This window comes from Hylobates moloch, unplaced genomic scaffold (genome assembly GCF_009828535.3).
Source record: "Hylobates moloch isolate HMO894 unplaced genomic scaffold, HMol_V3 SCAFFOLD_14, whole genome shotgun sequence".
Classification (NCBI taxonomy): domain Eukaryota; kingdom Metazoa; phylum Chordata; class Mammalia; order Primates; family Hylobatidae; genus Hylobates; species Hylobates moloch.
In genome coordinates this window covers 52877949-52903599 of record NW_026652289.1, presented here as the reverse complement: position 1 = coordinate 52903599, position 25651 = coordinate 52877949, and the positions used below count along the sequence as shown (strand labels likewise).

General features: G+C 40.4%; 1 protein-coding gene across 6 annotated transcripts in view; it reads left to right on the top strand.

Moving 5' to 3' along the window:
- The first annotated feature begins 636 nt into the window (after positions 1–636).
- The window catches only part of UBE2Q2 (ubiquitin conjugating enzyme E2 Q2), a 57062-nt gene continuing 32047 nt past the window's right edge, over positions 637–25651 (top strand). For 3 of the 6 annotated variants that reach the window (XM_032176109.3, XM_032176108.2, XM_058427607.1), the window contains exons 1-3: positions 826–1091; positions 11587–11688; positions 17145–17249. In XM_032176109.3, coding sequence (XP_032032000.1) covers positions 912–1091; positions 11587–11688; positions 17145–17249 — 387 coding nt within the window. In that variant the 5' untranslated portion in view covers positions 826–911. Of the gene's footprint in view, positions 1092–1294; positions 1731–11586; positions 11689–17144; positions 17250–25651 lie in introns of those variants that run through there. The other 3 variants (XM_032176107.3, XM_032176110.3, XM_058427606.1) reach the window with 3 other exon arrangements.

The window sequence follows — 25651 nt, the reverse complement described above, 5'->3', positions numbered from 1 at the left end:
GGCAGAGTGAACACAGGTGGTAGCTAAGGGAAAGGATGAAACCATGGGACACATCCAGGAAACAGCCTGCGGGGGCTAAACCATCGTCTTGGGTAAATGGATGGTTTGAGAGCAAAAGCGGGAGCAGCGAGTCCGGTGAGAAGGTCCTCACAGGAACCCAGGCTAGTGAAGCGGTGGCTCGGACTAGGGTGAAAGTAGCGGAGGTAACGCTGGGTGGGCCGCACCCACGTCTCCCACGAGGTCCCCCCAGTGAGGTTAGCGGGTGCCGCGCCGAGCGCCAAACTAAGGAGCCGCCCCCAGGGGCTGGCGCGAGTCTGCAGCGGCGCCGACGTGGCCGGCGCGATCAGCCGCGCACGTGTCCGGCTCCAGGCCGGGGGCGGGGGCGCGCGGGGGTCTCCGGCTCCTCCCCGACTTCTGGGGCTCGGGCGCCAGCTGGCCCCGAGCCTCCAGTCCGCGGGTGCGAAGAACGGAGCAGATGGGTCGGGAAGAAGGGAGCTGGGTCAAGGCGAGGAGGGGGCGGCCAGGAGCGCGCGCGCGCGCGTTCTCTGGCCTCGTGCACGCGCTGAAACGGGAGCGCGCAGGGCGCGCAGTGGGGAGGGGGGCGGGGGACGGGGACGGGGTGGGGGCAGCCCTTTCCCAGGCGGTAGCGGGGGCGGCGTCGCTGTTGCCCTTTTAAGCCGCGGGGCCGCCGCCTCCTGCCGCTGGAGTCGGTTACAAAGGGAGCAGCCACCCAGGCCGCCACACAGCTACCCGCCGAGGCTTCCGCGCCCCTCGCCATTTTCCAGCCGCGCTCGACGAGGCGGAGCCGCGAGAGCGCGGCCCAGGCCGGCCCCGCGGGGCGGTCGCGGCCGTGACGGCGGCTCCGGTCCCGGCTCCCCTTCCGCGCCCCTCCCGCTGGAGATGAGGGGAAGATGTCCGTGTCAGGGCTCAAGGCCGAGCTGAAGTTCCTGGCGTCCATCTTCGACAAGAACCACGAGCGATTCCGCATCGTCAGTTGGAAGCTGGACGAGCTGCACTGCCAGTTCCTGGTGCCGCAGCCGGGCAGCCCGCACTCGCCGCCGCCGCCACTCACGCTCCACTGCAACATCACGGTGAGGCGCCCGGCCGCGGCCCCATGGGGCAGGGCGAGGACGGAGAGGGGGCGCTCCAAGTCCCGGGACAAAGGGGAGCCTGCCCCGGAGAGGCTCCGGCTTCCCGGGCGGGGCAGGCCCGCCCCTTTCCCCCGCGACTGGCCCAGCCCAGGCCAGGCTGGGACTGCGCGAGGCTTGGGGGGGAGGAGGCGGAGGGCGCGTCTTTCCGGCTTCTCGCGCGGGGCTTGCTTGGGGGCTTCTGGCCCATCTCGGTCCCCGTCTCCTAGCCCCGAGGTGGGAGTCCGCGGCGGCCCAAGCCCTGGTGGAGTCCATGGCCGCCCTCAGCCGGCCTGCTCCCGGGACCGGGGCGGGGCTGGGCGGGGCAGCGCAGCTCCGGCTGTTGTTTGAGCCCAGGCGGGCAAGGGGAACGGCCCTTAAGTTTTAACGCCTCAGTTTTCAATCGGATTTTCCTTGTTCCCGCTTGTTCAGTCAGTTGTTTTTAAGTTTGCGTTTAAGGAGAAACTGACAATGAGAATGGACTCGTTGACGGAGGAAAAGTTGGAATGCAGACTCTGGTGCTGTTTGAGCGACCCCTCTCCCCCGGGCCTGGCTGCGCGCTGCTGTGTTCTGGAAAGGCGCATAGTACCGTCGATGCGGCAGGTGGTGTTGAGTGTGTATTCGTGTGGCCCCCTCCCTTGTGTGTAAGCCTCGAAAATGGATAGGTGAAAGGAGATACGCGCCAGGGCTGCTCCCCGGAAAGATCACCTATGTCACAAAGCCGAAAAGACACTTAAAAACTCACTCATTAAGCGGAAATCTCATTAGAAACCCAAGGCTTGGTAAAGGAATTGAAGTATTGAGTAAGTTTCTCCATAAAAGTGTATCGTGAAGGTATTCGTCGTGAAATTGATGTAGGATATTAGTCCAAACTGCAGAATATTCTCTTGGTTATAATAGGCGTCAAGGTGGTGGCTTCAGGCCGCTTTTCAAACATGGCTAAAACCAAGTCTGTTGTTTTTAACTCCCGTTGGTTGAGTCAGTGGGTACTCAAGTGCCTGGCTGGCGTTTTCAAAAACCTTGATGTTATAATTGACCTTAAAATGGTTGCCAGACTATATGGGGAAGTGTGTTAATTTCAAAAAAAAAAAAACAAAAAACAAAACACAAGTTCTGTACTGAGGAGATAATTCATTTATTGAATGAATACGTCTGAGTGTTCTGGGCACTAGTGTTGCAGAGTTGAAAGAAGCAGTCCTCGCTGTCAGAACTCAGTCTTCTTGCGAGAAGAGTTCAAGAAAGTGACAGCTCCTGTGGTATCATCATGAAAGCCAAAGGGAGCAACTAATTTTGACTTGGGGAAAGTGCGCTTCAGGGAAGGCTTTGATGAGAGGCTGAGACAGTTAGAGATGAGCTTACACAGGTGAATACAATTTTGGAAGGCTGGCGGAAGGGCATTTTAAACTGAGGAAACTCCACCCAAAGAAGACACGGAGATTTGAGAAAGTGTGGTTTCCTTAGAAGTAGAAAATTTATGCTCAGACTTTAGAAGCCCACGATATAGGCTGGAGAAGGGGAAGATTTCCCAAGAGTGGAAAACAGAAAGTGTAGTAGTTGTCATGAAGCAGATATTTTAAGCAGACGGGCCTGAATGGCCAGGAAAAGGTGGGGCTGGTTTGAGATAGGAGGCTGAGTTTGTAGGTTGTGGGGAGCTACTAAGTTTACTCAGGTAAGTTGGGAGAATGTATCTGCCATCCAGGATTAGAAGTGGTTCTCTACAGTGGGTGGCATTAGGAAATGTGGTTATTACAGTGGGGGTGGGGTGGTCTTGTTGCTGTGCCGGCATTTAGTGCTAGGAGTACAGGGATACCAAATGTTTTGTAACGTTCAGGCAGTCTGCCACAGCAAAGAATTACCCCACCTGAAGTGCCACTGGTGCCCCATTGAGAACCATATTGAAGGCTGGTAAGAGTCTGCTGCAGATAAAAATAAGGAGTGATGACCTGGATTAGGCAGTGGCAACAGAAATGGAGCAAGAAGTGAATGAGACACTTTCAGTACAAGGAGGATTTAGTGAGGACTAGTGTAATGGCCCCCACCGCTAGGTGGAAACTATTAAAATTGAGGTGCTGGTGAAACATGACAGACTATCAGGAGATAATTATCATGGCAGCTGCTCAGTACAAATGTCTGCTAACTTTTTATTATGGAAAATCATCAAATGTACAAAAGTTGAACAGTGTAATGTAGCCAGCCTCAACAATGATAAACTTTTGGCTAATCTTCATCTGTACTCCACTTTGGATTATTTTGAAGCAGATTCCAGATAGATCACTTCATCTGTAAATATTTCTGCTTGTATCTTTTGAAGGTAAAAGACTCTTTTATTTATTATTATTATTTTTTGAGACGGAGTCTTGCTCTGTCGTCCCAGCTGGAGTGCAGTGGTGTGACGTGGGCCCACTGCAACCTCCGCCTCCCAGGTTCAAGCAATTCTGCTGCCTCCGCCTCCTGAGTAGCTGGGATTACAGGTTTCCGCCGCCACACCTGGCTAATTTTTGTGTTTTTAGTAGAGACGGGGTTTCACCATGTTGGCCAGGCTGGTCTTGAACTCCACCTCAAGCGATCCACCCACCTCGGCCTCCCAAAGTGCTGGGATTACAGGAGTGAGCCACCGTTCGTGGCCGTAAAGACTCTTTTAAACATGGATGACTGTTTTGATAAAATGACATGGATTGTTCATGTCGATACCATTTGCTTAGAAGGGAAAGATCAAGGGAAAAATGGGGTTGGATTTCAAATGATTTGGTTTGATTGATGATTTGTTATTCTCTATAAAGTTGTAACTCTTGAAAAGGTAATGAGTTTGACTTATTCTTTAACTTTTCCTCTTTAGACAGTTCAAATATTTGAGTTCTACATGCTAGGACTTGTCTTCTTTATACTTACCAAGAAACATCCTTATGCAGTTTCTCTAATGTTTGAGAAACTAAGTTGTTTTTTACACACGTGCATGCTAGTTCCTGAAGAGTCCTGTACAGGTGCTCTGCCGGCTTTTCCTGTCAGGTTTCTGTATCAGCTGTATTTCCCCCTGTAGAATGTGCCCCTGACCTCCACCTCTTAACCCTAACCCATTTGTCTTTATATGCCTGACCATCCCTCAAGGCTCTTCTGGGTCATATTTAGTTCATGCTGTTATTTCCCCTTCCTCCCGTCTTTAGTCCTTACTATTTTTGCTTTGGTCATGTTTTCTTATGCTGTATTCTGTAAGCCTTTAAGTTTTTCTTTTTATGGTGGTAGGGGAGAATATTTTATAATTATGCTTTGTGCTTTTTCTTCCACTCAATAAATGCTTCATAAATATTTGAGTATATGGCGCTATTCTAGCTGTATTGTATTTGAACAAAAATCTTAACTGCCTTGTAAGTTAACTGCTAAGAATTTGTCAAAAGTGCAGAGATAACATCAATAACTTGTCATGGATAGTACAAAAATGGCTCTAAGGGCTTGATGGAAGTCTGTAAATTGACTTCATATGAGAGTGTAAGAAGTGAAAAAGACCAAAACAGAGTAGATGTTTTACTCTGTAGGCCAAGGGAATTGAGCTAATTCTTTTCCTGTTTTATAAATTTGTCCTGATCTTAAATAATGAAGGGAAAAGAGTGCTCTTTTTCAACCTCAAGGAATCCTTTTTATTCTTTTCTGCGAAGCCATGATATGAAAGATTGCCTGTTATACAAACTTAAGTATAGTTTTTCCATCTTCAGTAAACTCACCTGATTGCCATCTAATTAGTTTTTACAATCACACCGAAATGCAAAGCAGCTTGTTTTAATAACCTGTGCAGCCTTATTGGGAGCTAGTATATGGCTTTAGTCGTTTTGAAGTATTTAACATAACCTGGCAACTCCATTACTCCTTTTATGGACTTCTTGGCATCTGGGCACTCTTGGTAGGGAATCACTGTTTTAGAATGAAAAATCTCCCCCAGGAAGTAAATTAGCTAGTAAACAAATGAAGCTTCGTTTTTTATATTACTTGTAGAGCATAAATTATTACCCTTTCTGCATAAGTGGCTGTTTGCTATGCTGCTTTTAGTGGGACTTTGTTTTTGATTGGTTAATTAAATTTCTATTCATTATTGCCAAAAAGTGCCTACCTCCAACAGCAAGATACTAAATTTTTAAAATGTTGGAGCTGTGAATCTAGGAGGAAGTGAGAAGTTTAGCTTTTATTTAGTAGTTAGGAGCTTAAGTAAGTCACTTCTTTTACTGTGTTTCTGTATACAATGGATAATATTTTTTGCCCTGCAAGAGAGCATATAGAGGAAAGCTCTTTGGCAATGATACTGTGTTCTACAAATATAAAAGTGATAGCATCATTTGTGGCTGAATAACAGTTTATTTTGAAAATGCTTTATAACAGCTTTTCGTGGGAAATAAAGCAAAGCTGTTAACTTCATCTTGCATTTTTCTAGTCTTTACTGTGATTAAAAAGTAGTCCAAAGTTCTACAAAGGAAATAAACCTGGACTAAGGAGCCTAAGACTTTCTCTTTGGTTTGCCCTCCTGGGACAGATTACCTTTCCAAATTGAATTCGTGGAAGAGCATTTGGAAATATCAGAACTGTCACTTTAAGCACCTAAGTGGTACTTTCATTCCAGAAGAATCATTGTTTTCATTTATCTGACCAATTTATAATATAGGGTCAAATTCCTAGTGGTTATCTATGCTCCCTCATCCCCATTTTAATACCTGTCCTTGAAAGGAACAGATATATGAAGAGGAGACTTAGGTTTCCCTTTTGTGAATAGTATATCCCTTAGTATCTTGATTTTTTTTTTAATTTGTTTAAACATATTTAGACCTGGAAAAGGGTAGTATTTGATAAATGTCAGCTAGTTGAGGGGTGGGGAATTGAGTTGAATGGAGATAGTCACTGCCAAATGTAAAGCATGACTGGAGAGCCGGAGTGATAAAGCAGGGGTCCCTTTTTCCAGATCCTTTGTAACAGTGTTATGTGATCTCTTCTAGAAGATTCTGAAAGATAATCCCAACTTGGAACCTAGGAAACCATCCAGTGGGTTTCTGCAGCTTAGGTGGTTCAGATCCTCATCAGCGCCTTTTTCTGTGCCTCAGTTTGCTTACAGTGATGTTCTCAGTAGCTGTAATTTGCTGCTTGTGTTTGAATACTTAAGCATTTTCTTTTTATCACGGGTATATAAGCATTTTTATTTCAACAAGTGTTAGAATTTTTACTCTGCTTTTGTGGGCTCTAGGTTAGCTACTTGGTTGTTTATTTGTAAAATGATTAACAGGGAACCATGTGTATGTATTTTAAGTATCTTTTGCTGTCAGAGCAGTTAGAATTTTATTAAGGTACTATATGCTAATTCTGTCATTTTACTTCGTTCACCCCACATTTATTGAACAGCAAAGTATGAAAGTAATGTGTCCCATAACTGGCCTTCAGAAGAATTACAACTGCTGTTAACTCTGAACCTTCAAGAAGTTTGTGCATCAGTTTTAAAAAAATTACGAAATCTCTGAAGATAGCTGTGTCCTACATTTGGAAAGATAGAAAAACTGACCATTCTGATCAACCAGTTTTGGTTGCTGGTGCTTGAGATAGAGCCACACAATGGTCTCAGTGGATTTATGGAGAAAAATAGATACAGAAAGTTACTTCTAAATAAGACAAATCTTTTTCTTGAGCAGTGACAGGTAAAGAGGTTGGGTTGGTTAATCTTGAGTTGCGCTTCCCTCCATTAGGACAGTTTTATGGTGGGGATGGTGGTGATGAACTTGTTTGAAATTTGTCCACTTACAATAATCTTTATGGTAGCTGTCAGAGACAACTTCATCCTCACGGGCCTTAAAATTACTATAAAACTAATAGAATGGATGAGGAACAAAGGACCTGAGTAATTAGATGCTTAGATAATTGTTCTGTTTTCATAACTGTGGTGAAAAAGAGCGGTGCTAGAAGCACTTAAACATTCTATGTACGGGAAAACTGCCTGAATTTGTATTGGGATTTTTGAGCACCATTCACTTTTTAAAAACTGATATACTGTAGGTCATATTTATTTTAAAGAGAAGTAGGAAAACTTATCTTTTCAAGATGGATATAAAGCTTAGTTAACCTTATCAAAATTACAAAACTTAAAGCATGTGAAAGATTGAAAATATTAATGCATAGGTTTAAATATTGGTCATTATTTTAGATGTCTTTCAAAGTAGATTGTCTCTTAAATATTAAGCTGAACAAACCTTGAACATGATGTAGAGTTTGTGCTGAAGGTTAAGTTGCCTGGCGTGGTGGATATTTTATAATATGGAAAACAAAACCTTCTTATTGTAAGACATTAAAAAAATTTTAGTCAAAACTAGGAGATATTACTTATAATTCTACCACTTAGAATATACCACTGTCAGAATTTTGTATCCTTCCAGTTATCTGCTCATCTCTTTTCTCTGATTCTTATATATGTTCCCTCTCCCTTAAAAAATCAGATTTTTTTGTAATCTGCTTTTTCACTCAACAATATTGTAGATCCATGTTATAACTTACTCCTTATATTTAGGCAGGATGAATTCTGACCACCCCAAGGTGGCCAACCTTGTCCCTGTGATTCCAGATCTCCCAGAACTAGAGGTCTGGCTTCAGGGAAAACCCAGATTTTCTTGGCTTAGCCCACCTGACAGCTAATCACTGGAAATGGGATGGGCTGATAGAGTCCTTTGGTCAGGTTTTGTGTCAAGAGAGGGAGGAGGAAAGATGGGAGGGAGGTAGCAAAACTGGTCTCAGTGGAACTATGTAAGTTAATATAGAATGGCAAAGGGATGTTTCTTCCAAGGAAAAAATTCTAAGGAAGGAAAGAAAGTGGAGGGGAAGGCAGCAGTTCTCAAAGTTTTGGGGTCAGGACTCCTTTACACTCTTGAAAATATATTGAGGACTTAAGGGCTTTGGTTTATGTAAGTTATGTCTATTGGTATTTATTGCTAGAAGTTAAATCAGAAATATTTAAAACATTAACTCTTTGAAAACTCGTCACATATTATAAATGTGCTTTTATGAAACAAAATTTTCTAAGCCAAGAAATAGAATAGTAGCACAGTCTTACATTTTTTGCAAATTTCATTGTTTGCTCTGTCATTTGCTTTTGCATTTAATTTGTTGTATGATATTTGCTTGAAATAATGTAAACAAAATCCAACCTCATACAGATACCTGGTTGGAAAAATTCTGAATATTTTAATGGCCATTTTAGATAATTGTGGATATTCTTTTTTGTTTTTTTCAGATGGGGGCTCACTGTGTTGCCCAGGCTGGAGTGCAGTGGTGTGATCACAGTTCACTGCACCCTCAGTGTCCTGGGACTCAGGTGTAGGCCATCTTACTGGCTAATTTTTTGTATTTTTTTTGTAGAGACAGGGTTTTGCCATGTTGCCTAGGCTTCTTTTTTGATACTCCGTCAAAACTTGGTCTTTCTTGAACTTTGGATCTTTTACCCTTGCATGATATTATAACATCATGCATTGGTCATTTAGAAAATAATGGTTCACCGAGATCTTCTAAATGTTAATACATTCGATTTTACAGTATCAAAATACATTCATCAGTATTGCCATCAATGTTATCAGGATATTCTTGGAAAACAGTGGTGGATACAAGTTTTCAAAAATTCTAATTTTTTGTTCAAAAACTTGTATTTTATTAGTAGTAGTTTTATTATTGAATTTTATTATGGCCTGTCTGTTTTTTTTCCTTGAAATGACAGAATCTCATTTTTTGAGGAAAATGCCTGCCAAAAACCCAAGTTGAAATAACATTGTCAGTCATCCTTTCAAGTAAAAATGGTATTCCATTTAAGTGGTTAATTCACTTCATGACTTAGTCACACAAGGGTTTTTTCTCAGGCAGTCTGTAGGAATGCTCATGTATACTTCCCGTTTCATCACTTGAAATATTAAAAAGACATATTCAAGGATTCAGATGTAGTAAAATTTTCACTGCTTCATCATAGACATTCTTTTTATTTTTGAGACAGGGCCTTGTTCTGTTACCCAGGCTGGAGTGCAGTAGCGTGATCACAGCTCACTGGAGACTCGACCCTCCGGGCTCAATCAATCCTTCTGCCTCAGCCTCCCAGGTAGCTGGGACTACAGGCATGCAACCACCATGCTTAGCTAATTTTTGTATTTTTTTTTGTAGAGATAGGGTTTCACCCTGTTGGCCAGGCTGGTCTTGAACTCCTGGGCTCAAGCCTCGGCCTCCCAAAGTGCTGGGATTACAGGCATGAGCCACCATTCCCAGCCTTATCGTAGACATTCTTAAATGAAACTGACATTTTGTTGCCCTTCCTTTTTAAGCCTTTCTTGTGCATAGTGAAGAATACCATGACTACTAGTAGTTTGGTGTTACCACCTTTATTTGTGCTAAAGTACCAGCATTTTTACCCACCATTATATCTGCACCCTTACAGCATGTCAACATGTTAGTTTTTTTGTAAAAATAGTTTGGACCTGGGGGTCTGAGGGCCCCACTTTGGGAACCATTGAAATAGGTACTTAGATCTACAGTGTATCATATCTTTTCATCTACAAGATTAAAAACATGATTTCAGTTGATTGTTTTTGTAATTTTCTTAATATGGTTTTGAGGGCTTTCAGTCCAGAGTGACGACGTGTATGTTTCTTGGCTTATGCTGAAGTTTACTAGACAAATACTAATCTAATAATGAGATCCTAAGTGTAGTTGCAGTTTCGTTAGCCTAAGGAAAATAAACGTAAAAACTAAAACAGTAAAAATGGTCCAGATGGTGTATTCCCAATGTGTGCTGAAGAATTTGAAGAAGAAAATGCAGTACTTAATAAGTGGTGTCAAGAACAGGATTAATTCTGGAGAGTTTCTCATTTAGCCTGTAAAGAGATGTGGGGCACAGTAAGAGAGGAATGAGAATAGTAAATAACCCATTATTGACCAGGTATACTATTAATGATGTCCTCCATCAATACAACTTATTCTTAAAAGAACATTTGGTAAAATGCTTTAAAAATATTCAGTTTCTGTGGCTTCAGCTATAAATCAGATTATAGTTCTCAAAGCAGTGTTTCCTAAAATCGTTTCTGTGAAATTGTTTTCCTTTACTTGAACCTAGTTGTTCTGAAGCTAATATATAGTAATAATGGCTTTTCCCCAATTTATAATAGAAAACCATACAAAGTAACAGTAAATGTCTGTCAGTGGGTGAAAGCACATAATGCTTAGTTCATTAGCTTTTTTTAAAAAATCACATGTAATTGTGTTTTTAAAAAGATATGGGCCTGGCGTAGTGGCTCACGCCTGTAATCCCAGCACTTTGGGAGGCTGAGGTGGGCGGATCACGAGATCAGGAGTTCAAGACCAGCCTGGCCAACATGGTGAAACCCCGTCTCTAATAAAAATATAAAAAATTAGCTTGGCGTGGTGGCATGTGCCTGTTATCCCAGCTATTCGGGAGGCTGAGGCAGGAGAATCGCTTGAACCTAGGAGGCGGAGGTTGCAGTGAGCCAAGATTGCGCCATGCACTCCAGCCTGGGCCACAGAGCAAGACTCCGTCTAGAGGAAAAAAAGAAAAAAATATATATGTGTATGTATGTATGCATGTGTGTGTATATATATGTAGTAATGGCATTTCTTGGTAGTACTTGGTTTGCGTGATAGATTGAAACATTAGAATTTTATGGTATTTGAATTAGTTTTCTATTGCTCTGTAACAAATTTAGCAGCTTAAAGCAACAAACATTATCTCACCATTTCTGTGGGTCAGGATTTTGTGCAATTTACCTTGGGTTCACTGGCTTGGCCTCTCACCAGGCAGTGAAGGTGTTGGTAGCAGCTGTGATCATCCTAAGGCAGGATAGGGAGAGAATCAGTCTCCAAGCTCACTTATGTAGATGTTGGCAGGATTCATCTCACAGGCTGTGGGACTGGGCCACCATTTCTAGATGGCTGTTGATCTGAGGACTTTTATAATACCTCGCCATGTGGGCCTCTCCATAGGGCACCTCATCACACAGCAACTGGTTTCCATCAGAGGGAGCAATGGAAAGAGCAGGAGAAGGATGAGCAAGGCAGACATCGTAGTCTCTTTGTAGCCTAATCTCAGAAGTGATGTTATTACTTTTGCTGTATTCTCTTTGTTAGAAGTGAGTCACTAGGTCCAGGGGCGGGAATTTTACAGGGGCGTGAATGCCAGGAGGTGAGGGTGATCGGGGCCATTTTAGAGGCTGCCTACCAGTGTTGAAGAAAATCGTTGACTTCTATGAGCTGTAGCAACAGACAGTGCTGTGCAAGGAGAATGGTTGTCTCAAAAGTCCAGCTGCTCACATGGTTTTTAATGTGTTGCCTTTTCCCCCCATACATTTTGTTTAAATCCATGATCATCTTGCCGTTTAGTGGTGTGGTTTTGCATATTTGGGTTAGTCTGTATGTAAATGTAAACAATTAACATAGGTGTCTCTGTGTTAAACAGGAATCCTATCCATCTTCTTCACCAATATGGTTTGTGGATTCTGAAGACCCAAATCTGACATCAGTTCTGGAACGTCTAGAAGATACTAAGAACAACAATTTGGTAAGAAAATAAGCCAAGCTATTTTCTCTTTTCCTCGTGAACATTACATATAGAAATTAAATGTTAAGAGATAATATGATATAAAAGCATGATTAATGATTATAATCTTGTAGGAATTAAAGACTAGTTTTTTTTTTTTGTCCTTCAAATTCTATTTACTACCCGGTCTCTCTCTTTTATTTCCCACATGTATAACCTTAATTTAGATTACAAATTAGGGATCTCTTTTTCCCTGAATTCTAACCATTAAGCCAAACAAGAATTTTGGGTAGAGACCACTAACCAAGGTGGGAAGCAGAAAAAAGACCAAGGTAGAAGTGAAGGGAGAGATGGGGAGAATGACACCAGAACTAGTATGGAGGGAATTGCCTTTTCTTTCAAGGGTCTGTAAGTCTGCAGTAAAAGAATAGAAAGTTTTATTTTTGTTTTTAGTATATAAAGAAATATAACTTTCCATGTTGAAAAAATTTTTAACACTTTTTTTCTTGATTATAAAACTCATGAGCAACCATTGTTGAGAAAATTAGTAAAATATAGACAGGAAAAAAAAATAAAATCTCCCATAATTTCTCTACCTAATATAACCACTGTTGACATGATGGTTATTTTCTACCAGTATATATTTTTTCTTTGCTAGTAAAATACATATGCCTTTATACATATGTTTAAATAGTTGAGGTCATATTCTATATAGTTTTACATCATTTTAAAAAACATTTACTGGCCAGGTGCGGTGGCTCATGCCTGTAATCTCAGCACTTTAGGAAGCTGAGGCGGGCGGATCACTTGAGGCCAGGAGTTCGAGATCAGCCTGGCCAACATAGTGAAACCCTGTCTCTACTAAACATACAAAAATTAACTGGGCATGGTGTCGCATGCTTGTAATCCCAGCTACTTGGGAGGCTGAGGCAGGAGAATTGCTTGAATCTGGGAGACAGAGGTTGTGGTAAGCCGAGATCATGCTATTGTACTCCAGCCTGGGCAACAGAGCGAGACTCTGTCTCAAAAAAAAAAAAAAAAAAAAAAAGAAAGAAAAATTACTGTATTTTCCCATGATATCATACAGTCTTTATAAAGAAAAATAATCATCATTATTTTCAGCTGACATGATTGTTTACCTAAAAATATTCAGACGAACCAACTGAAAAAAAGATTTTTTAAGATTACTGGTTAAAAGCTCTGTTACATAAAAGTCAATAGCTTTCCACAGTTTTAGCTATAATCACATAGAAGATATAGTGATAAAGTATTTTTTCAAGTATTTCAACAAAAACTAAATACCTAAGAATCAACTTAGATGTGCAGGACTTTTATCAAGAACATGACAGTTTTGCTGAGTGGAAGGAAAGATCTGCATTCTGTGTTCCTGGATGAGCAGATTTCATGTTATAAATATGTCACTTATCGCCATGTCTTCATATTCGTAAATGTAATTTCTGCTGGGTGTGCAGTGGCTCATGCCTGTGATTCCAGAACTTTGGGATGTTGAGGCAGGCAGGTTGCTTGAGCTCATGAGTTTAAGACCAGCCTAGGCAACATGGTGAAACCTGTCTCTACAAAAAATACAAAAATTAGCAGGGTGTAGTGGCACACACTTGTAGTCCCAGCTACTGAGGCTGAGGTGGGAGGATCGCTTGAGCTTGGGAGGCAGAGATTGCAGTAAGCCTAGATTGTGCCTCTGAACTCTAGCCAAGGTGACAGAGTGAAACCCTGTCTCAAAAAAAAAAAATATATATATATGTGTGTGTATATATGTATATACGTGTATACATATATGTGTGTATGTATGTGTGTGTGTGTGTGTGTGTGTGTGTATATATATATATATAAAATATCAGTACAAATCCCAGCAGATTTATTTTTGGAAGTTGACAAAATGACTCTAACATTTGTTTAAAAGAGTAAATGATAAAAAAATAAAGAGTAGGCTTGTTCAACCAGATGTTCAGTAAAATGTTGTGTACTGACTCTGTTCCAGACAGATAAAGGCAATAGAAATTTAGAACCAGAGTCATGCAAATGAGAATTTAGTATAAAGGTAAAGGTGGTATTCTAACTTAATAAGGAAAGGCTAGATTATTCTGTAAATAGTCTTAGGAAAACTATTTGAGGAAGTTGGAGTCTCAACTCTGATTTTTGTCAAAATAAGTTATAGTTGTATAGTTGGTTTAAACACATCTGTTCTTAAGAACAGAAGGCTGGGCGTGATGGCCTGTGCCTGTAATCCCAGAACTTTAGGAGGCCCAGGCAGGCGGATCAGTTGAGGTCAGGAGGTCAAGACCAGCCTGGCCAACATGGCGAAACCCTGTCTCTACTAACAATACAAAATTTAGCCAGGTGTGGTGGCATGTACCTGTAATCCCAGCTACTTGGAGGCTGAGGCAGGAGAATTGCTTCAACCTGGGAGGTAGAGGTTGCAGTGAGCTGAGATTGTGCCACCGTACTCTAGCCTGGGCGACAGAGCGAGACTCTGTCTCCAAAAAAAAAAAAGATATTTTAAGAGTTAAGGCTGAGGCTTGACACAGTGGTTCAGAACGCCTGTAATCCCAGCACTTTGGGAGGCCGAGGTGGGAGGATTGCTTGAGCCCAGGAGTTTGAGATCAGCTTTGGCAACATAGCAAGACCCTCTTTCTCTCTCTCTCTCTCTCTCTCTCTCTCTGTGTGTATGTATATATATATATACGCGCGCGCGCACACACACACACACACACGAGTTAAGATTTGTATGGAGAGCCATGAAGGTAAGAGGTAAAAATTAAAAGCTAGATGGACACATGTTTACATCCCCAGCAAGGGGGTTGATGGGAAAGAATGGTAGACATAGTTCTACCTCCTTTTAGGAAGTTGCTTCTGAAGATCTAAAGATAACGGTTTTATAATAGCAAAAATGAGTTATTTTTCAGTGTCTAAAATATTACATAAACATGTTCATAAGGTTAAATGAAATAGGATATAAAATTGGGCCTAGTTTTTTAAAAAGTGAATATATTTACATGAAGGAGAAAACAACTCACCTCCCACTCTTGCAGCCTCTGCCAGTTTATCAAAACCTAGTTTCTTGAGAGAATAACCTACATGTCTTCACCCTTTTTCGCTGAAGTTATTATAATCTGGATTCTGCCTTCATCGTTGCACTAAAATTTATGTCCTAGTTGCCAAAACTAGTGGCTCCTCTCTTAGTCCCCAAATTGACCCCTCTGCAGTATTTTGATACTGTTGATTGTTCCCTTGTTGAAACATTCCTGAATTCTTTATGTCCACCAGTAAAGAGTTGGTTAAATAAAAATTATAGTGTATAGTTTTATAATAGAATATTCTGTTGTAGGCAAAAAAAAAAAAAAAATGCAGCCAGTCTTTCCATAAGAGCATGTGCAAAGTTCTAAGATACATTAAGTGAAAAAGCAAGGCATAAAATATTGTGTATAATTGACCCCTTTAGTATATACAATGTAAAAAAATCTATATGCTTGTTTATACTTTTTTCTTTCCTGGTGGGTACAGGAAACTTGATAGTAGAACACAATTTAAAAAAATTGGCTTCTGTGTCAGGCTCTGTGATAAATGAGTATAAAAGACAAATAAGGCATGTCCCTGTCCTCTGGAAACTGATAATCTAATGGAACTTCCATCTGATTACTATCTTGTTTTGATCTTATCACCCTGCCTTGGTCTCCTCTGATCTCTTCTTCCTTGGCCTACTTCTCTTCTCATTCTGTGCTTTCTCTGAGTAATATTTTACTCCCATTACTTTAATCATGACCTCTGTTCTAGGGATTCCTAAATCTGTATTCATCTCCAGAGTTTCAAACCCATATATCTGTCTGTAAATCATATATGTTAGGGAATCTCACTTAGAGTGCCATGGATATTCAAAATGATGACATTTAAATTTGCATTTACCCACCTCCTAGCACTCTATCAGCCCCATGTTTTTTCTCAGTAATTCTCCTTGTGATTGTGAGTGGGACAAAATGAAATAATCAAACTAGTCACCCATACCTAAACTTGGGAACTGTCTTAGCGTTCTTTTATATACTACTGTTCTCTGACCACCACCCCCACCCCCCGAAACTAGTAATTTTCTAAGACCTGTTCTTCTGAATGTCTCTTACTATTTTCCCTGTGATCTCAGTTTCTTCCTCCCATCCCTCAAATGCTTTTTTGGTGTGTGGGGGAAGGGAGGAAAATTGAAATTCGTGGAAAATGTACTACCGTGTCTTTCTTGTTGCTTGGTATGACTCCACTACCCTGCTGCCTCTCTCCCCAGCACTCCTGGAGCCCCTTCCGTGCCAGAGGTCAGAGTGTCTAGGTCTGTATCCGGATTGCTCTGCCTCATCTTCATTATGCACTTAGCACGCAATAGAGCGTATTGGGTGGATATCAAATCCACACTGGAGCTTGGGTTTCCTTTTAAGCATGAAGATTTTTGTTGGATCCTAATTTACTGTTCAACCTTCCTCGTTTTCATTTGCTCCATTGTCCACTTTGGGAAGGCTTATTCTTTGCTTCGTTAGCCCATTCTAATCCTGTGTCTTCTTTCTTTGTCCTTTGTAAACCTGTTTTTTTCTCTTCATCTCTTTTCTTGGTCAGAGCCACCTAGGAAACTGTTCCTGACCAAGTGAAGTGAGTTGCCTTATTAGATCCCATTTGAGTCACCTTATACATTGAAAAACATTTTAAACAATGAAAACCATACTTGTGCACATGATTTACCTTGCTTACTTGTTGAAAGCAAATATGCTTGCAAAACAATCTGGACTTAAACATGGAAATTTACAGTTATTCTTTGCAGTTTCCTAGTGAATTATTATTTTTTAGACAGACACTGAACAGCCTAGTAAGTATCACGTGTTTCACAGCTTTCATTTAATCGTTACCATTCTGGGAAAGTTTTCATTTCTTTGTTTTACAGATGGGTAGGCTCATACTCAGGGAATTAGATAGGATATCCAAGGTCATCTAGATTGCCCGGCTCTGTCTACTAGATATTTGCTTCTGTATTTTTAAGTGAATATGACTGGAATATATAATTTTGTAATCCATCTGTAACAACACTGCCTGTGTGTGTCTGGGTTATTTTTTCTGTTATTTTTTGTTTTTATTTTTTTGGTAGCCTCATTAATGCATTAATGTTCTCTTGTCTGAAGTTGTAAGTTTCTCAGAAAACAGGTTAGCAGTGAGAAATTGGACAATGTCTGGAACTTCCTTCCTCTGCCCTTATTGTTGTCATTCTGCTAGGTATCAGTTGTAGTGATTATACCCCAAGCCACAGTAACTTTCTTACACTAGAGGGTCCTGAAAATATTTTAAAGACTATTTTTTAAATCCGTAAGCTGCAGTTGAGCAGTAAGAAACTTTTTCATTTCCTACTGGATTGATTACAGTAGTCATAACATTATTGATGTCTTCTAAGGGCTCTTTAACATAATGCTTATTTACTGAAATGTGTTTTGTAGCTTCGTCAGCAATTGAAGTGGTTGATATGTGAACTCTGCAGATTATATAACCTTCCTAAGCACCTGGATGTTGAGATGCTAGATCAACCACTACCCACGGGTCAGGTAAAGTAAAAATTCTCTAGTGTTCAAGAGCTAAATAAATTGTCTCAAGCAAAAGTCAAACTAGGATGATTTTTCTTTTTATCATTCAACTTATTTAGAAGTTAGTTTGATTTTTGTTCCTATTGAATTGTTTTGTTTGTTCTGTTTTAGGTACTAAAAATAAACTTTTCATTCTTTGGAGCTGCTGGTATTTACTATACAGGCAAACAATTGCCCTCCCTACCGCCACCTTTTTGTTAATATTGCTGGTTTCCATAAATGCTCTTGCTTCTTTCATAGTTTGTCTTTGGTTATTCAGTTACCTTCACCTAGAAATGTCATCTCCTTAAGTCTGTCTATGCTTTTTAAGGACTAACCCAAATGTTATCTCCTGCAAGCAACAGAAATTTCCACTAGCTCACAACCACCCCTAACTTCATTCTGGATTTACCTATTTAGGCATCAGTTATTTATTTTTTTACTATAATGCATGATAATTTAGCTCTTATACCACCCACTTACCACTCACCTCCCCTTCCTCAAATATTATCTTTAGTCATATAAGTAATCACTAATTATCATTAGGTCTTTGTAGAATAAAGCCAAGTTTTCTAGAATGTTTAAGATAGGATATTTCCTTTCTTGGTGCAGCTTTTTGTTTTGCAGTGCCTTTCTCATAATAGTAATTTTTAATTTAAAAAATTCTGTTGTAGCCCTTTCTTCTGAAGCCTTTGGTTCCTCTGTGCCCATCTTGGCAGGCTGTTCTTTGGGTTGGCTATGCAGATGCCATCTTGAGGTTTTTCTCATCTGCTCTCCTACAGTAGATCCATTGTTTCTTGGATCCCATGCCGTCTTTCTTGGCTTACCCTTTCTCATTTTGCCTGACTATATTCTCAGGTAAAACCCTAAGAAAGCATGGAGCAGTACATTTTCTGAGCTCTAGCTTCTGAAAAAATACTGTCCATCGTTTGGTTTTTGGAGCCAGACTGAGATAGGTTGAATCTTTGTTCTGCTACTTATTGGCTGTATGCCCTTGGGCTGATTCCCTAATTGCTCTATGCATCAATTTTCCATTGGCAAAATGGGGGAACCAGTAATAGTATTAGTACCTAGTTTTTGGGGAACTGTGAGGATTAAATGAGTTGGTACAAGTAAACCATTTAGAACAGTGCCTGGTGCATAGCACATCCCCATCAATGTTGACTTCTGTTATATTCTACCCTCCCTCACACTTGATTGATAGTTTCGTTGATTATATATTTCTAGGTTGAAGATAATTTTACCTTAGAATTTCAAAGTCTGTGTTGTTGTCTTCTAACCAGTCGTAGTGGTGAAGCCTCATGCCATTCTGAGTTTCAGTCATTTACGTATGGCTTTCTCTCTGGAAGCTTTTAGGAGTTTGTCTTTTCCTTGGTGTGCTGAAACAGCACAACAGTATACTTAGTGTGGGTCTTTTTTCACTCATTGTGCTGAGTACACCAAATGGATAGGCCTATGGATAGGCTCTTTCAAATTTGGAATCTTGAATCTTCTCATATTTTTTTTGTTAACTTTCTCCTTTCCATTTTATTTGTTCATTTTGAAGTGTCCGTTAATGGGATTTTAGACCTCTTGTCTTGAGTCTTGTATCTCATATTATTTCTAAATTATTTTTCTTTAATTTTAAAATCTGAAATATTTTTCTTTCAACTTTTGGAAGTGTTATTTGGACAGTCATAACTTTAAGTTTTATTTATTGTTGCTTAACCAATTATCCCAAAACTTAATGACATAAAACAACAAATTTGCCTATCTATCACTATTGTATGGCTTAACTGGGGCTAGTTGGACAGGTTTTCTGCTGGTCTCATTTGGCAGCTCTCACTGTGTGGTTTAGATGGGGGCAGGGACTGGTCATCTGGATGCTCAGCTGCAGTGGAATGTCTGAGACGGCTTCTTCACCCACAGGTCTGCTGCCTTGGTGTTTCTTCATCTGGCCTTTCTCTCTGCATAGCGTCTCATCCTCTCAGGCCTCTTCATGTGGCTTCTCTTTCTCCCAAGAGGATAGTCAGTTCCTATTTTTGGCTTCCAGAAGCACAGAAGTGGAGCTGCCAGGTGTTCTTAAGGCTTAGATCTGGAACAGGTCCAATATAATTTCTACCAAATTCTGTAAGTTAAAGTGATTCTCGGGGCCAATCCAGATTCACTGTGGGATGGGCCCATCCAAGGACGTGATGACAGGAGGTGTGGTTCAGTGGGGACCAACTCCCAAGATGAGTCCTGAGTTCTAAGAACCTTTTCTTCGCTGGTTATTTTTTATTCATATTCTATTTTTGTTTTATGAATGTATTCATAAGTGTCTTTAAGGAGCTATTTTGATACTCTTTGGCCCTCTCCCTAGCATCTCTTTTTTCTTTAATAAATTTTTTTATTAGTTTATTTGGGTCTTTTTTTTTTTTTTTAAACTTTTCCTCAGGTATCTATTCTGTGTTGCTCATCATTTGTAGTCTTTTAATTCCCTTTTTTGTTCATATTTGAGAGAGATACTAAAAGACTGATTGGGAGGCTGGGTGTGGTGGCTCACACCTATAATCTCAGTGCTGTGGGAGGATCACTGGAGCCCAAGAGTTAAGACCAGCCTGGGCAACATACTGAGACCCCATCTTTACAAAAAATAAAAAATTAGGTGGGTATGGTGGCACCTGCCTGTAGTCCCCGCTACTCGAGGCTAAGGCAGGAGGATCACTTAAGCCTATGAGGTTGAGGCTGCAGTGGGCTGTGATCATGCCAGTGTACTCCATGCTGGGTGACAGAATGGAACCCTATCTCAAAAAAAAAAAAAAAAAAAAAAAGGACTGAAAGACTGGGAGTTCTTTGTGGCCAAGACTTGTCAACTGGTAGCTTTTAGTGGGAATTTAGGCTGATTCCCTACCCCTCTATCTTATCTCCTAGTGCAATCATAAATGATGGCTGGAACTACTCCATTCCTCTGGAGATGAAATCTGTGTTCTTTTGCCTGAGGTAGATGTATGTTTGCCTAGGTTCTGCTTAAGGAGATGTGGTAGAACAGTGTGTTTCAGGGCCTGGAAAATGTGTTCTGTATATAGGCTTTTGTTAATCTGTTTACAGTCTTGCCTATCTGTCCCACTTTCTGGGGTACCTAGTGTCTGAGTCTAGAGCCTCTTCAGGGTGCTGTGAGATAAATTTGCCTCCTTGTTATCGATATCCCCCTAACCTCCACCTTTGTTGGCTTTGTTGCATTAATTAACCATTTTCCATTTACTGTCATTGTGTAGTGGAGGTGAGTTCTCATCTGCTGGTAACCCCATTTGTTTTTTGTAATCGTGTGTTTATTCTTCACTGTAATTCTATTGGAGCCTCAGGACAAAGAGTAGATGGGAGAAATATGTGTTCAGTATTCACTTTTCCTTTTTTTTTTTTTGACGGAGTCTCTCTGTGTTGCCCAGGCTGGAGTGCAGTGGCACGATCTCAACTCACTGCAACCTCCGCCTCCCGGGTTCAAGTAATTCTCCTGCCTCTCAGCCTTCCAAGTAGCTGGGATTACAGGCACATGCCACCATGGCCAGCTGATATTTTATAAACATCTATGATCATCTGGCCAGTTTTTTTTTTTTTTTTTTTTTTTTCTGAGTTGGAGTCTCGCCTGTCGCCCAGGATGGAGTGCAATGGCGCGATCTTGGCTCACTGCAGCCTCTGCCTCGCGGGTTTAAGCGATTCTTCTGCCTCAGTCTCCCCAGTAGCTGGGATTACAGGTGTGCACCACCACGCCTGGCTAATTTTTTGTATTTTTTAGTAGAGGTGGAGTTTCACCATGTTGGCCAGGCTGGTCTCGAACTCCTGACCTTGTGATCTGCTCACCTTGGCCTCCCAGGGTGCTGGGATTACAGGGGTGAGCCACTGCACCTGGCCCCTCACTTTTCCTTCTGTAAGACATCTGCAGCTTGTGTTTTTCACTGAATATCACATGGACTTAATGCATAGAGAGCTGCCTGGTTTTTCATGATTGTGCCCACTATTCTATGTAGGGATATAATTTGTGAATTCCTAATTTTGAATCATCCTTACATTTCTATAGTAAACACCGTTAGAATGGATATGGTAATATTTTATTTTTGGATTTTTACTTCTATATTAAGTAAGGTTATACTTTGTTTCCTTTTAGGCTCTTATTTCAGTATCAAGGGTATGCAGGGGTGACTTGGAAAGCTTTACATCTTTCTTTCTAAGATCTAGGGTGTAGATCTAGTTTACACAGTAATTTTCAACTGGAGGAGATTTTTGCCTCCCGTGGGACATTTGGAAATATCTGGAGCCATTTCTGGTTTTCACAACTGGTCATGGTATGGGTGCTGTTGGCATTTCTTAAGTAGAGGGGATGTCACTAAACATCTTACAACACACAGGAGAACCCTCCACGAAGAATTGTCTGGCCCAATATATCAGTATTGTGAGGTTGAGAAACCATGGTTTAAATAAAACTCCAATCTGGAGGATGAATCTTTGACTGTCTTTTTCTTTTTTCTATGTATCGGTCTCCAGATTTTCCACTTCTTCAGTTTTAGTAACTGTAGATTCTAAAAAAAAAAAATACTTCTAAGCTGTTGCATCATATTCACACGTGGCTATATGCCGTTTTCACTTCAAAAATTTTCTTTATCTTGATTACTTATCAGAGGCTTGGCTGTTTTATTGTATTAGTCTTGTGAAAGAATCCTCTTATTTTTTAAATCTAGTGTTTTCTTTTTCATTTTTTGCTTATGTCTTAATTTCTCCTTTTTATTTTCCTTTTTCTAGTTTAGTGGATTAATGTAATTTAAATTGCTTTTTAAACAAACATGCAAGGGTATACATTTTCTTTGGGTGCTGTTTGAGTTTATTGCACAAGTTTTAAAATCGATTTTCTAAGTAATTTTATTCCATCATTTGTTCACATTGCCATACTATTAAAACTTTTTATTGTGAGAGATGACATGTATTGAAAATATGTAAAATATAAGCTTAGTGTAACACATAATTAGAGTGAATACTTGGGAGCCAACACCTAGCCAGCACCCAGGTGAAGAGAAGGAACATTGCTCGCACTACAGAAACCTTCTGCAGGCTTCTTCCTGATCACTGTTCCTCTGTACACTTATCTTTCCTTACGTTTCTCTAGTGTTATCACTTACGTATGCATCCTTGAACAATACAGTGTAGTGTTGCCTATTGTTGAACTTTTGAAAATCATACTGTATGTTTTCATATCTTTGTTGTGCTCAACATTGTGTGTGAAATTTGTTCCTATTGTGTGTAGCTATAGTTCTTTTGCATTGCTGTATTTATTCCATTGTTTGAATACACCCTACCATTTATTCCCTTGACTGGATACAGACATGTGGGTTGTTTCCAGTGTTAGGAACAGCAAATGCTGCTGTGATCATTCTTGCCTGTATTTCATGGTACCCCTGTGCCAGCATTTCTCTGGGGCACATACTTAGGGGCATGAGGATCAATTTCTTCTTTTACTCAAGAGTTATCTAGGAAAAAAAAACTTTTTAAAAAGCATTTTCAGGTGGCTTTTCAGTTATTTTTAGTGCATCAATATGGTCAGAGAATATGGCCTGTGACCTTTCAGCTGCATTATCAGCAATCGTTTAGACTTCACTATTGGTGTTACTGCTGTCTTTGCTTATTGCTGCACCTTGTATTATGTGTCTGCTCCCTGTCCCTCAAGTATATCCCTGAATTATATCTGTTTTTTTTTTTTTTTTAACCTAGAAAGGGTTTGCAGGGATGTGTTTGGAGAGGGTCCCTTGAATACTTGCTGTCTGTTATTTGTTCAACAAATATCTGACTCTGTATAAAGTATTCCACATTGGTGTGGAGAATCTGGAGGTGAACGTACACAGATATGCTTCCTGTCTTGATGGAGCTAGATATAGAATTCTAAATTCATAATTGAGTCTATTCCTAGTTCTTTATGCTTTTATCTTCTGATATTTGTTACAAATGAAAAGTCTGATGCCTATCTCATTCTTCTTTCTGTGTATTTTATTTTTTCTTTCTGGTAGTTGGTATGATTTTTTCTGTAAAGTGTGGGGGTTTTACTTTTCAGTATTTTTTTTTTCTTTTTTTTGAAACAGGTCTTGATCTCTTGCCCGGGCTAGAGTGCAGTGGTGTGATCACAGCTCGCTGCAGCCTCTACCTCCTGGGCACAAACAGTCCTCCCACCTCAGCCTCTTGAGTAGCTGGGACTACAGCTGCACACTGCCACTGTGCGCGGCTAATTTTTTGAATTTTTTTTGTAGAGATGTGTTTTCACCATATTGCCCAAGCTGGTCTCAACCTCCTGGGCTCAAGTGATCCTCCTGCCTTGGCCTCCCAAAGTGTTACAGGCATGAGCCACTGTGTCCAGCCTTCAGTATTCCTTTGGGGCATTCAGAGCCATTTAGTATTCTAAAGTCTTTCTTTAGCTCAGCAGCACTTGTCTCCTTTCTTTTTATTCCCCTTCATCCTCTGGATGAATGTTAGAGCTCTATATCTTCGATGTCCCTTAACTGATCTCTTACTTACATCTCTTCTATTTTCTCCTCCATCTCCTTTTTTTCTCTGTTCTAAGGAAATGTCACTGTTTGTTTTTCTTAATCATAAATGCCTCATTGGGTCAAGTCCATAGTACTCTGGCCCTTCCACAAGTTGTTTTTTGGGGGTGGGGGGGATCTTATTTTTACTTTCTAGAATTGTGCTTGCAGAGTAATCTGTTTTTTATTCTGTGGATGCAGTTATCTCTCAATTACTGTTAAAGATCCTAATTAGGTTTTTAAATTCTATTTATTTCCTTCATTAGTAATGCTTCAGATCATTTGTGCTTATTTGACTTGGCACTTTCCTTTCAGATTGCTAATTTTCTTCAGCTCTCTGGTGATACGTGGTTATCTCTTCATTTATAGATGAGATATACCATTGATCAGTATCCATTGTTGACCTGAGTGTCTTCAGAATTGTCACTCTTTTCTACTGTGGCCTCCCCCTCCTGGTTTGCAGACCTGTGCTCTTCCTATGGCATGAGTGTGAGGAGGTGCTGGCTGGTGAGCTTTCCAGCTCCTGAGCTAAAAGGAAGAGGCGGAGTCTGTTACAAGATTTTGCTGCTGCATTGAGTTATATTAAAAACACTCTCTGTCTTTTCTTTCTGGTTTTGACGCTCATAGAGGCCATCAAGATAGGGTTCCTATATAGGAGAGTGATCCTTACCAACTGTAGATGGGACAAGTACAGTAAAGAATGTCTGATTCTTCTGAAAAAAAAAAAGTGGTCCCTGCATTTTTTGGATTGAGTCTGTGACTTTCTCAAGCCCAGCAGGTCTGATTCCATCTCCTTTGTATCTTCCAGCATGTCTTTATAGTTTTGGTTCACTAAGGCTATTCTCCTTGTATTTGTTTTTGTGCTGCTGCAGCAGACCTACTCTTTTTTTTATAAAATTCTATCATTTCAGTGGGGTTTTGAAAAGAGGACCAAGCCACATCTTGAAATGAAATCATCTTAGGATTTCCCACGATTAACTCACTTTTTGTTTTGATTAAATTACTTCCCCTTTTTGAGGTGGTGGGGGCTCAGCTTTCTCATTTTAAAATGAAGGATAGTAACTGGGCTGATGGTGACAGACCCAGATGCATGTGACAATCACCTCAGAGAGCTTTTGAAAAACAGATTCTCTGGGTAGGCTTTGAAATTGGCATTTCGAAAATGCTCTTTCAATCATTGATGCAACCAAACTTTTTGAGACTTTTAGGCTAGGTATATAGTCTTTAGATACCCAGAATAGTTCGATTTGGAATATAACAATTTAGGGAAATGAAAAAAGGGAGAATTACATTTTGGAAGCTGCTTGCTTCCATTTTCCATTAGTTTTTAGAAGACAATGTCTAAAGAGATGCAGATTTAAAGGAAATACAAGTTAATTCTGCATGGGTATGTTTACATTGGAATTCTCCAGCTGACTAATCCAGAAGAGTTCTAATACCCTCTGTGATCATGGGTTTGTTTTTCTTGAGAATTATTCCATCAGAGTATCTAATAACAGATGCTTAGATAACTGCCGAGACCTTTGTTGGTCTTACTTGATCTCTGGATCCTAGTTTCTTGATCTTTTACATATTCTGTGTTCTAACCTGAACTGGCCGTCATGGTTAAAGACGCATGTATAAACAGTGTTCTGGCCAGGAAGCTTACCTTTTGAACTTTGCCGAAAATGGATATGAAGGGCCTTCCTAAAACCCCATCAAATTCATTTCTGAACTTGATAAATTGTAAATTGTGTAAATTGGTAAGTTGTGTTTTGTAGAGAAGTATTTGTAGTAAAATGTTTTTAAAAAGAAAATTTGCTTTTTAGTGAGGTAATCATTTCATAATTCTTAGTTTTGTGAAATGTCTATTATTAATAACAC